General features: G+C 42.8%; 1 protein-coding gene across 1 annotated transcript; it reads right to left on the bottom strand.

Annotated features, from left to right (window-relative positions):
• Positions 1–1,017: 1,017 nt before the first annotated feature.
• Positions 1,018–12,674, bottom strand: LOC148826791 (scavenger receptor cysteine-rich domain-containing protein DMBT1-like). The gene is made up of 6 exons (XM_088926370.1): positions 12,617–12,674; positions 5,027–5,213; positions 2,850–3,115; positions 2,144–2,371; positions 1,330–1,428; positions 1,018–1,067 (listed from the first exon to the last, which is right to left on the bottom strand). Exons 1-6 carry the CDS (start codon positions 12,672–12,674, stop codon positions 1,018–1,020), a joined length of 888 nt encoding a protein of 295 aa, XP_088782496.1.
• Between the last annotated feature and the right edge of the window lie 684 nt (positions 12,675–13,358).

Genomic DNA, 13,358 nt, shown 5'->3' with positions numbered 1-13,358 from the left:
GTGTTGGGAGAGAAAATGTTGGGCTGGGGCTCCATCTCTGGGGGGTAAGTGAAGCTCGCTTCCCCAACCTCTGGATGGCAGCACCACCTTGACCCTTTCTGGGGAGGTTCTCAAAAAGTGAGCCAGAGGGGACCCCAGCCACATTATTCTCGGTCCCCTGAGGGCTTATCCCAATTGCAGGGCGCCGCCTCAAATCCGACTCTCAGCAACTCTGGGGACTTCTTTTGTTTCCTTCTCAAGCAGCTTTCCCTTCATTCTCAACCCCTCAGCCGGCACCTTTCAATATGTTTCCTTGAGTCGGGGCACTCTTTCTCTTCCCCTCTTAAGGGATTCGTTCCCAGTCACAAAGCAGCACCTCTCATGCAACTCAAGGGGCTATCCCCTTTTTTCTATCCCCTGAGAGCAGAGCCTGGTTGCAAGGCAGCACCTCTCAAAGTGACTCTCAAAGAGTCAGGGGAGTCTTCCTTCCCTGAGAGCCTAGCTCCCAGTCGTGAGGCAGCGCCTCTCTGCCGACACTCCACGTGTCATGGGTGTTTGTTTTCGTGCTTCGGAGGCTGCCAAGTCAGCCAATCCACCTGGGTTCCCCCCTGCGGTCCGGGTGCTACTTTTCTCTACTTTACCAACCCCTGCTTCTCCCCTTGAAGTAATTATATATTAAAGCCCTAGAAAAATTGCTAGGATAACATCATATACCCTTTAGTAAAAGCAATTGTAAAGTTGTGCTGATGTAACTATTTACCTTCCAAATTACACAACAAGTCAGATGTTTTTTGATATTATGATTTTAATCTAAATTAGTTATTATTTAGTATGTTGTGTGAAAAAAAGTCTCCTAAAAGTCATAAGGTTAGGGTACGCCAGGTAGAGCTCTAAGGGAGATAACTCAATACTGAGCAGCGGGAAGTGGGTTATGATGGTATAAATAGCACAGGGTGCCGCACGGTAAAGCATGTGCAGGTGTGTTAACTTGTGCGGCGGCGCTTGCTATTAACCCGCTGCTGGTGCTGATTAGTTTGCTTATGGGTTGATCTCCGCTGGCTGGCGGTCGTGACAGCCGTGATTCCTCACTGGAGAGAGGAAAGGATGCCAAAGAAGTCAACCCGAGACAAACTCTCCAGGAAAGTTTTTACAGAAGGACCTGTGTGTTTTGGTAGAGAAAGTGAATTGTTTAATTCTGTCCACGTTTATTTTCACTTTTGTCTGTCTGCTCAGCCTGCTTTACTCAAACATCTTGGCTTCAATCTTCTTCTACCAGATCAGTGCAGCAGGTATCAAAATATATATAGTTAAACTAATAAAAAAAGATCAAATAGACCAAGTGGCTCCTACCTGAGCAAATCAGGGACACTTCCTGTCCATCACTACAGTTGACTGTCTGTGGAGAACTGCAGTTCACCAGATGAGTCTCGTCCCCGGAGCACTGAATACCTGTCAGACACAAAGCACTGTCACTGTCCCATACAGAGAGGAGTTATAGACTTGTACTACAGAGCACTGAATACCTGTCAGACACACAGCACTGTCATTGTCCAATACACAGAGCAGTTATAGACTTGTACTACAGAGCACTGAATACCTGTCAGACACAAAGCACTGTCACTGTCCCATACAGAGAGGAGATTTAGACTTGTACTACAGAGCACTGAATACAGACACACAGTCACGTCCACCAGCAAGTGCATTCTATCCAGCAAATGACCTCTCGCTAATGAGGCCACACCTACAGGTAATTCCAGCAAGCGCTAGCTGATCAATTAACAGCAATGACACCACACTAATGTCTGCACCCTCAACTGCTGGGATATTCTATCCCTCGCTACCTTCAAGTCTGTGCTTGGTACTAGACTCTTTTCTAGGAGCTCCTACCTCACCATTCTTTACTGAGAAATACTCTTACTGACTGAACCTCTAGCCTTCGATACTCAACCTTCGTCCCTTGACTTCAACTACAGCCAAGCATCTAGGGTAAGTAGCCATCGATCTCCTTCCCTTTTTTACCCCTCTCTCCGACCCTCCGAAACTCTCAGAATAACGCACAGTGTTCTTCCTCTAACTCATAGACACATCATTCGTAACACACAGCAGTGTTACCATGTCCCATACAGAGAGGAGTTATAGACTTGTACTACAGAGCACTGAATACCTGTCACACACACAGCACTGTCGCTTGTCTCATACACAGAGGAGTTGTATATTTGCACCACTGAGCCACAGCCCAGCTGTCTGCAGACCACAGAGGCCTCTCTGTAGCCCCAGGAGTGCTGGAGGAGTCTTCCCCAGGTGCTGTTGTAGTAAATCTCCACCCTGCCATCACAGTGACTCTCTCCTCCTGAAAGCCAGACTCCACCGTCTAGAGCTGACAAGGATGAACCTATAAAAATCAATAGTCATGTTTATTTTCAGTCGCACATCAGTAAAATAAAACAAACCCTTAGACGGGTTATCATAAATATTTTTTTGTAAAATTAACTTGATACACCACAGTTTATTGTGTCTGAACATAGTGTTTTAAAAATAGTAATAATATTTTTTTAAATAATCTTGCTTAAGAAGTTTGCTAGGGTGTGAAATTCTAACATCACACTTACTCCATCTTCTAATACTATACTCTCTTCTAATACCATTATTACATGTAAGAATATATAAATATTGACTGACAACAACTGTGCACATCTTTTCTTTTGATTTTTCTTCAAAATATTGAAGTGCTTGTACTGCTGAGGATCAGTACAGACAGTAGTGCTCTCACCTGACAAACCAGGATGGTGTCATTGCTGTGAGTGCAGCTCAGAGTGAGATATTGAAGTGCTTATACAGCTGGGAATCAGTACAGACAGCAGTGCTCTCACCTGTACAGACCAGGCCGATGTCACTGCTGTGAGTGCAGCTCTGGTGCTCCCTGGTTGAGGTGGGACAGTCTTGGATTCTGGTCTCATTTCCCCGACACTGGATCTCCTCTGTCCTGATCAGCCCCTGTCCCTCTCTGAAATGAGCCCCTCTCAGCAACTCTGCTGGAAATCCGCAGTCTAGTTCACGACAGACAACCTCCGCATCCTTCATGTCAAAGTCGGCCTCACAGATTGTACTCCAGGATGTCCCTCGCAGAACCTCAACTCTGCCAGAACAGAGACTCCTGCCTCCTATTAACCGCACCCCTGACATGTAACAAAACATTTGTACACATTTTAACAGTATTAGAGCACATTAACAGTGTGTATAATACAGTACGTCAAAGTAAAATAAAATCAGATAAATTATATTCTTTAGATTACCTGTATTAAATCATTGTAATCCTCAATTTAAAAGATCTTAAAATCATCACTTGCATTTAATCTAAACATTTCTGAAGTATTAATATGCTCGGTCATGTTAGGAAAAAAAAGGAAAAATTAGAAACTCAGTTTTGAATTTAATATAAAGAGGGCAATAATACTGCAGGGTAGAGGTGCAGAAGGACGGTGAAAAAATCATACTGCACCAAGGCCTTAAAAGAGAATAAAGGAGGACTAACATCTAGAAAGTCAGCAGGAGCAGCTCCTGTAGTCTCAACAACAGTCAGAGAAACTGAAGCCTCATGAACATTTATGAATCATTTAAACTACATCACTCATAGAGCCCAGAGAACAGTACTGTCACAGCCTGGCACTGCTGGAGCAGGACTGTCTGATCTGGGCACTGAGAAATTCTAGATAACACCAGGACTGTCACAGACTGGCACTGCTGGAGCAGGACTGTCTGACCTGGGCACTGACTGACACTTTGGACAGCACCAGGACTGTCACAGGCTGGCACTGCTGGAGCAGGACTGTCTGACCTGAGCACTGACAGATACTCTGGACAAGACCAGTACTGTCACAGCCTGGCACTGCTGGAGCAGGACTGTCTGACCTGGGCACAGAAAAACACTAGACAACACCAGGACTGTCACAGGCTGGCACTGCTGGAGCAGTACTATATAACCTGGGCACTGATACTCACAGACCACAGTCTGGCTGTTTAAACTGACTAACACTAAAGTTCCTGGACAGACAGGATAAACTACATGTTCAGAGAGACAGAGACACTTCCTGTTGTCCAGCTGCAAAAACACACAAATACAGGAGAAGACTTTTCCTAAATTTAATACCCAAATTTACACTTCTTCCACAGTTAATTACAATAGATATTTAATAATAATAATAAATATTATTCACAACATATAATTATTACTTACACTTATAATACTGTAATTAATATCATGTGATATTTTCCTCAACTATAATAATCACCTTGGCCCCGGCTAGCTCTTTTGAAAGCATGAAACTCATAATTTCAGGGCAGTGGGTTTGTGTCCCATGTGGGGTGCCAAGGGCGCAAGTCTAACAACTTTGTCCTGTTAAAACTGAAACAGCAACAGGAAAACATTGCTGCTCCGTTTGCCAGCAGTGGCAAGCAAAAGTGAAATGCCATGAAATGGCAGGAGAGCAAATAGACCCTATCCGTAGCGGAAAAACAGGGATTAACTCAGGAGGTCAGACGATGTCGTGTAGAAACCTATGCCCACAGGGTGCAGAGGAGAGGACTGGGTGCTAGGCGGGCCTCAAGACATCCGAACCCTTAATGCTGAGCAAGGAGCAGAGCAGACAAAGGAAGTAAATAGGCTATACAACAAGACACACCGGAAAGACATGAATAATCACAGGGATCTAGGAACAAGACAAAAGAGCAGCACCCTCTAGGTGTACAGGGCGTGACACTCAGACAGGGTCTCCTGCCTGTGTTTGTACCTCTGATCTCCCCACAGGTAGAGAGACACATACAGTAATTACAGTGAAGAGTGTTGTCACAGCTCTCAACTGTGGAAATGAGAGGATGGACTGATGGATCATGATGATAAACTCTAGATCAGTGTCTCCTACCTGAACACCTCACTCCAGCATCAAAGCCATGAGAAATGCTATACTGTTTCATTTCTTGTTTTCCACAGTCCCTCAGTGCAGACTCTGACCCCTTGCAAAGGACCCAGCTCAGCAGAATTGATCCAGACCCTGGTCCAAAGTGAGCTCCTCCTGGTGGTGAAACCGCAGATCCACAGCCCAGCTGTCTGCATACCACTGCAGCATCATCCAGATCCCAGCCAAAGTCAGCTACTGTCCCCCACTCTCCATCATGATACACTTCCACTGTTCCCTCACAGGGACTGGCACCCTTCACCAGCCTCACATCAGCACTACCTGGAGACAGAGAAAATAATATTACCATGTTTGGAGGAAAAATTCTATATATGTACATATACATATTGAAAATATTTCTGATAGTTTAGTTTTCTGTGTTACTGTACTGCTACTCCATTCCCTGGTGAACTAGAAACAGATTACATGCAGAAACCAACACAGAAAGCATACTAAGTATACTAACTCAACTTCTGTAAAACATTGACACCCACTATCTGCCTTTTCAGATCCTGACTTTGCGTGAGATACTGGAGGGTCTAACAGCATAGTGACTGAGAGATACTTCATACTCTGCAGTATGAGATACTGGAGAGTTTAGCAGCACAGTGACTCTATGTGTGAGATACTGGAGAGACTACCAGCATACATGTAGTAATTCTATGAATTCAGAGGGCTGGGACTTGTATTTCTCTTTTTCTCAGAGCTGTGGTCAGTAGAGTTTTCAGTGCCTCTGGTGTCAGAAGTCTGAATCACTGATGCTTGTTTGTATCTATGTATCAGGCCTCATGTAATAACTGCAAAATAAGAATGGAAACTGAATACTGGTCTGTACACGGTATGAGATTTAAGAACTGATTTAAGTATAGAAAGCGAGGTACAAACAAAGGCAGGGTAGAGCTCTCTGAGAAAAGACTCAATACCGAGCAGCGGGAAGCGGGTCTGGATGGTTTAAATAGAGCTGTGTGCTGCACGGTAGAGTGTGTGCTGGTGGATTAACACGTGCAGCGGTGCTTGTTATTATTAACCCGCTGCTGGTGCTGATTAGTTCTCTTATGGGTTGATCTCCGCTGGCTAGCGGTCATGACATTTTCACTGTTTCAATACACAATTTTTCCAGATTTCCACTGTTTAAACAATTCAATAACTGTTGAACTACACAGTTTCATTTAACACACCAAGCATTACTGCTCAGGTTCAGGTTCAGCCACCTGAAGAAGGCTCCACGGCCGAAACATTGTATTTTCTTTCTTTTTTATTTCAGCATAGAATAAACCTATTACTTGTTCCTTTGCAAACTTAAGAGATGTCTATCTGTGTGTTTGCTTATGGAATCATTAGTGTACAAAATGTACAGCAGAGGGGACAAGACACAGCCCTGTAGTGATCCAATTGAAGTGTAGCGAATGTCAGACAAGCATTTCCCCCAACTTGACCTCTTGAGACCTGTTAGTTAGGAAGTTAAGCACCCACCTTATCAAGTTCTCATTCAGATTGAAGCACTTCAGATTCACACTTCCACTATTATCGTCAAGTCCTTTCATGTCACCATTTGCTTTACCATGTTTCTTACAATGGAGTTCACCATCTTGCTTCAGTGTATAGCCGCACGGCATAAGTAATATTTCCAATGTTTACTCTTAACAACACATCTTTACCTCATGTGGCTTCTACATAAACGCTAAACCAATTTCTAGTTATTTCCACAACTCAAACATAACACCACATTTCTGTGTGTGATAATCATATCCTGTATACCCAGGGCAACATTAAGACTATCATAGGCCTCAGGGCTTTAGACTTTTAGGGGGCCCATCAACTCACATCACTCAATCAACACACACAACTGTGCCCTACACAACTTTGCCATACACTACATTTAAAGTTCAAATCTTGTTCGTTGTAAAAAACAGAGCTTAAGACAAGTTAGAATCAAAACTAAAGAGTAATTTAGTCTTACAGTTGCAAAAAGCCTCCTTGGCCCTACATAGACATATACAGAAGCCGCTTAAAACTGCTTTTAACACCACCACAGACGGTCTTCTCAACAGACACACAGCGCATTCCTACATTATTCCCAGAACTACAGACTCAACCACTGACCACTCAACAACACAAGCACCATTACAAAGAATGCAGTTACATAACGCAAATCACACAAAATCATCTAAAATGGAAATAGGTGCTTTTACTCCTCCGCGGCGGGAGTGACAATAAGGACCATGGCTGGTAGCTTAGCTGAAAAATAGTCAAGACAACGTAATCATTCTGACCAGCGATGGATACAAAAACTCTATACATTAGCCACAACATCCAATCATTCACGTTGTGCTCACTTTATTTTATATTTATGAGGTTTTGAAGAGTTTTACCAATCTGCAAATTTATGAGGAGACCAGACACGACTTAGTGTTCAGAATGTTCTGGCGGTGCCTTTAATTACTTTGCCTTTTCACTCTTGCCAGAACTGCGGTTTCCTTATCACTGCCAGTGGCAAAACGCTATTTACAGGATAAACTATTAAACAGCATTGAAGCTTGTTCTCATCCTTTTAGGAGTTTTCATGTTGTGTATAATCATGAAGAAAAATAAAAAATAATAAATTTAAACAAACAAAAAAGAGGGGTACCCCTTTCTTTCATACATCTAATTTCTAGCCCTTACATGCCAAGATCTAACACATGAATCATTTAACACCTGATTCAGAGATTATCATATTCCAAGTATACCAGATACGTTTAATATATTTTGCTAACTAGTAAATTCATTAACTCTCTGTGTTATTGTAAAGTTGTCCTAAACGATGCCTCAAGCCTGAGTGCTCTGATCATGAATCTCCAACTGATGGAGGCAGGAGAAGTATTTATGTAACTTGTACAATATTATTAAGTAATTATTTGATTTTCATTATCCATGCTTAAAAACTAGCATTCAAATGCACACCAACCAGATTGCAGTAAACCATTCTTATTAAATCTCCACATTATCAAAAAGAAAAATAGACCTTATTATCTGAATCTTAACTGTAGAAGACCAACTCATTTATCTGTCAAATTTTACTCTAATTTTACTTTAAATGTGCAAAGTCAATATAATTGCTGCCTTCCAGTTCAGTTCCAGACCCTGTTTGCTATCTGTGTGGAGTTTGTATGTTCTACCTGAGCTCACATCTTTTTCTTTTTCTCTGGGTTCTCTGGTTTCCTCCTAGATTATATTAAATTCACCCTGGTGGGAGTGTGTGCATGTCTGTGTCTGTGTGTGTGCCCTGTGATGGATTGGTGTACTTTCCAGTGTGTCGCCCGCATTGTGTCCGTTGCTTGCTGGGATTGACTCCAGCTTCCCTGGGACTCTTCATTCAATAAAGCAACTGTAACTGTTCTACCCTGGTTTCTAATGAAGAAAGATGTGAAGACGGGGGTTTGAATTTAATCTTTTCTGTAGGGGGTTTAGACTTCTAAGTCACAAGCTGGGGTTTATGGCAGGAAAGGGGGTTGACTGATAAGGATTACAGATGCAAGCTAGGAACCCCCCTGGGTGTAATGTTAAACTGACCATTCGTCCAGAACATCGTAAACTGGCCAAATACCATGAACCCCCCTCTTTACCATCAGACCGAGTGACGTCAGAAACGGAGAAGAAAACACTATATAACCCAAAAGTTTGTAACAGTACGGGGAACAATACTTCGGTTTTGTTGTTTCTTGCGGGAAACAAGACTTCGGCTTTATTGTTCCTTGCATGCAATAAACTCATCTGTTTTACTTCATCTCGGGATCAAGAACCTTATTCTTTCTGTTACAACAAATTTGGCGTAGTCGGCGGATGCTCCAGAAGGCGCAGAACTTCCCATCGGCAGAAGAGACGGTCAGCGCGCACATAACTAAGAGGTAAGGACTCCTCTTTTATTTAAAAGTCCTGACTCTCTCTGACCGATTGGGAAATCTCTGCTCCCTGCGAGAATCGCCCGAGATGACGGAGTAAACGTGAGTTTCTGAATTCCTCTGGCCCGGGGAAGACACCGGTGTATGTAATGGGTTGTTTGCTGTAAGCCCAGAATTTGGTCTGGCAGGGGTTCCGCGGTATTGTGTACAGGCGTTCGAAGCTGGTGTATGCCTTAATTGCGCGTGGAGTTTTGAACGGGTTTTGGACCCTTACCGTGAAGTTCAGGACTGGTGTGGGCCTTAATTGCGCCCGGAGTTCTGAAGGTCAGAACTGGTTTGGGCCTTAATTGCGCCCGGAGTTCTGAGGCTCAGAATCGGTGTGGGCCTTAATTGCGCCCGGGGTTCTAGAGCAAGTGGTGCATTAAATGCACGTAGTTCAGGACTGGTGTGGGCCTTAATTGCGCCCGGAGTTCTGAAGGTCAGAACTGGTGTGGGCCTTAATTGCGCCCGGAGTTCTGTGGCTCGGGATCGGTGTGGGCCTTAATTGCGCCCGGGGTTCTGGAGCTGAGTGGTGCATTAAATGCACGTATAATCCAGGATTGGTGTGGGCCTTAATTGCGCCCGGGGTCCTGAGATTAGCTACGCCTTGATCGTGCACGGATTGGCGTGGAGTGGTTTTTTGTTTTAAAGGAAACAGGAGTAGAAGAGATATATATGTATGTATGTTTTTGGTGTTTTCCTTGTTTGTGAAATACATATACGCACGCACGACACTAACATAAACACACCTCATAATAAAAGAGCAAAGCATTAAGTAGCAGGATTTAAAGGACGTTGAGACCCGAGAATCGCCCTGATTGAGCTCAGTGCGTAAGTCCACCCCGGGGCAAAAGCAGCGATGCTGGCATTCTGGGGATGGTGAATTACTGATCAAGAAAGGGGGTTTTCGAGGTCTCGTCCCTTACCTGTGAACAGTGCGGTGTAAGTCCTCTCTAAAGTCTCTGAGAGGCATTTAGATCTGGAGGTAACAGACGCCCTTAGCTGAATGAGTGCAGTAATGCACAGATTTTTCCAAGTGAAAACATTCCCCTACTGAATGAGCTGTTACTTCACACACGACAAAAGTAAAAGAGACCGAACATGTGTGCTAACTGATGGTTTGAGAAAGTGGTGGAAGGGTCCGTTTATATATCGGAAAAGTGTAAGTTGATGGAAAAGAAGGAGAAAAATATGGGAAAAGCTGAGTTTGTCAGAAGGAGTTTGGGGCGAAGACGCCTGTAAAGAAAGCATATGCGTATTGATTGGCAAAAGCACAAGCATGTGGCTCCCACCCTGGTGCACGGCCGGCACCAGTGGTGGCAGATACTGTACATGAAAAAAAAAAGAAATTGGGATGTGACTTCTTAAAAGTGTGTTTACGGGGAAAACAAAAACCCGGAAGAAAAGATAGTTTACTCGCTACGAAAGAGTATAAACAAAAGCGAAAAGAGGCAGTGCAGGAGAATCGGAAACTAAAAGAAGAATTAGTTCCTGGTCGCACTGCACTAGTTAATGTGTTATATCCTGCTCTCCCACAGGGGAACAAACAGGCAGGAAACGAAAATAATTGGGATCAATTCCCACAGTGGCCATATGGAGAAGGGGGGTCTGATTGGGATAACACTTGGTATGAGTGTGATAAAGACGGATCAGGGTCTCCCCTGTTAGAGGGAGGGCGCCCGCAGATCTGTACTCTCACTCGAAGTGGGAAAGGACTTGATGTAGCAGGGGCTGGCGCCGTTGATGACAGCGCCACTCTAACTGTCTCGCACCCCGTCAAGGGGGTCTGCACTCGCACCTACCTTCCCCGATTCCCCCATACTATCAAATCCAAAACCGGAAGATATTGACCGGTGGGGTAAAGTACCGCACCCGAAATTAGGAACGCAGCGAACCTGGAGTGCGCTTCAGGAATTAAAAGGATTCATGTAGAAGTGAAACAAGAATACAACACATTGTAGTACGAAGAGAAAAATATATTCTCGATGTGTATGTGTGTTTTATGAATTTGTGTGCCGGCATGTATGTGTGTAACTGTGAGTTTTGGTATACTAAATGACGGTGTGAGTGTGTTTAGCCAGCGGGACTGGCTAGAGACATAACTAAAGAGACTTGACGAAAATCAACTTAAGGAGATTGGAAAATATAACAGCGTCTGAAACGTATAAGTACAGTACAGGTTTACGTAAAAGTAGTTAGATAAACAGTTTTTGTATTCTTATACAATTAGTTGCAATAGTGGAAACAATTTGGTTTTATTCAAATGTCTCGAAACCAGACATGCTGAAACGCTGTAGGTTTAGAATCGAGACTGGGGAGAATAACGTCTTGTGAGAAGATCTGTTTACCTAACGATTAGATCCTGTAAATCCCTTGTAGCCTCCCTAAGTCTGTCCCAGTCCAGTGGTTAAAAATGTACTGTTAATGGAGTGTTGGTTTCTCAGTTAGGGGATACTGGAGCATTACTGTCATGCTTGTTTCACTCCTCTGTTCAACAGTGTGCTATAGATTAATGTATATGGGAAGACAGCAGGAGGCCACAGGAGTATTGGGACAGCAAGTTTTACTTGCCGAGTACCAGATTTTAATGGGTGGTTTTATCCCAGATCTATTGGGTTGGAATATTATGCATTACAAAGAATGACTATCCAGAACAGGGTAGCACGTGGCTTCAACTGACTGTGATCACTCAGTATGTTGATGGTATTGTTCCTTGCATGCAATAAACTCATCTGTTTTACTTCATCTCGGGATCAAGAACCTTATTCTTTCTGTTACAACACTAATAATAATACAAAATCATATTTGACTATTATCTTAGCAGTAAATATTTTTTCTACAGTACAGCCTGTTCTTTTCAATGTCTAAACACAGCAAACCTGCCTGAACCATACAGAAAAATAAGTTTATGTAATAAAACTACCAGTCTCTAAAAAATATATATACTCCTATCTAGAAACAGCTATGGGTCAAAAATAGTTTCACATCATATTTACCTCCAATATTCATTTTTTTAAATATATTGACCTTCAATAGTGCCTCAGTCTCTTTTAATTAATTTCTCTAAAATTATTACTGGCTTAAAACTGTTCCAGACTTAACTTCTTATAATATTGGACTATCTAATGAGCTTTAACACTGAAAGTATCACATACTGAAAAAAAATACTCATCTTTGATAATTTATTTACCTCCAATACTACCTCAGTCTCTTTTAATTATTAATAAATAATTAATTTTTTAATGAAAACATTACTGGCTCACACATTTTCCAGTGTTTAAATATGTCTTTAAATCTATTATCATACCTGCCCTTAATAATTCTTCAAGCTAAAATATCACCTTCTCAATAAATTATTTATATAAACGTTCCACATGTAATAAAGCCATAGCCCATAATAATAAAATATACTCCTGTCTTTAATAACACTCTTTTCTGTTTAATACATAAGAGTAAGAATATTACATACAGATAATTATACTGGAGGCATAAACTGAAGATAAGAGTTAGTAGCAGTAGACTGGCAGAGGTGATGTTATTAAAAATATAAAATTGTTCTAAGCAAATCATTATTTTTTCCCGACTTACAGACCAATAAAAAATCAGTTTTAATGTTTTCTTATAAATACCCACAATCCTGGATTTAAAATAAAACATTAAAACCTCTCATCCAGAGCTCATTTACAAATTATGTTGTGCAGCTTTTCCATCTAAACTTCAATTTCAGTTGTTGTGTGTCTAGACAGAAGAAGACTCAACACTTACTGGCTGAGCTGTGCAGCACCAGGACAGCGAGAGAGAAGATAGACAGGCAGCTCTCCATTGTCATGAGGACAGAGCACAGCTGAGACCCCTCTCTTCACCCCTGAACCCACAGGGCAACTGAGCTACTGCTCCGCACCCCAGACCCCCAGTAACAACACAGCCCCCCGCCCCGCCAATCACAAACAGCACTGCCTTTTCAGACTGACAGCAGGAACCTCTCACACAGGCAGGACGGCCAATCAGACAGGGCCCTTTAAGTCTTTTCCATATATATCAGAGACACATCATTGTTTCCTCTCCCTGAAGACACTCCCAGCAGCGCGGAGGAGAGGAGAGACAGGAGCAGCTCTGTGTCTCACTGGAGGAAACACAGATACAGACAGCAGGGCTGCAGGTGCTGCAGGGGCAGGAAGAGATCAGATATTAAAATAAAAAAATTGTAGACAAGTATTATATTTTTAAATCAGTATCAAGATAATCAATTATGCATATATGGTCCTGTAATTCTTGCTGTCTGTATCAGGAAGTGTCTAGAACGTGGTCCTGTCTTTCTGCTGTGTAAGGCAGTGTCCAGTGGCTGGTGTCCTGAATATGGTCCTGTCTTGCTGTCGGTGTCAGGCAGTGTCCAATGACTGGTGTCCTGCAGTGACTCACAGAGTTGTTGTGTCTCCAGACAGTAATGTCTTCTGGTCCTGGTCAAGGGCAGTGTGAGGAGAACCTGTGAGGAGAACCTGTGCTCAAG

The sequence above is a fragment of the Atractosteus spatula genome, chromosome 10 (assembly GCF_055471065.1).
Source record: "Atractosteus spatula isolate fAtrSpa1 chromosome 10, fAtrSpa1.hap1, whole genome shotgun sequence".
Classification (NCBI taxonomy): Eukaryota; Metazoa; Chordata; class Actinopteri; order Semionotiformes; family Lepisosteidae; genus Atractosteus; species Atractosteus spatula.
This window is presented reverse-complemented; position numbering and strand designations above follow the sequence as displayed.

Coding starts and splice junctions, on each gene's coding strand:
- LOC148826791 (XM_088926370.1), bottom strand. CDS start 12,674: ATGGAGAGCTGCCTGTCTATCTTCTCTCTCGCTGTCCTGGTGCTGCAC. Junction 3,116..5,026: donor GGAGCTCACTTTGGACCAGG/GTCTGGATCAAT, acceptor CTGTTCTGGCAG/AGTTGAGGTTCTGCGAGGGA. Junction 1,068..1,329: donor AGTGTCCCTGATTTGCTCAG/GTAGGAGCCACT, acceptor TCCTCTCTCCAG/TGAGGAATCACGGCTGTCAC.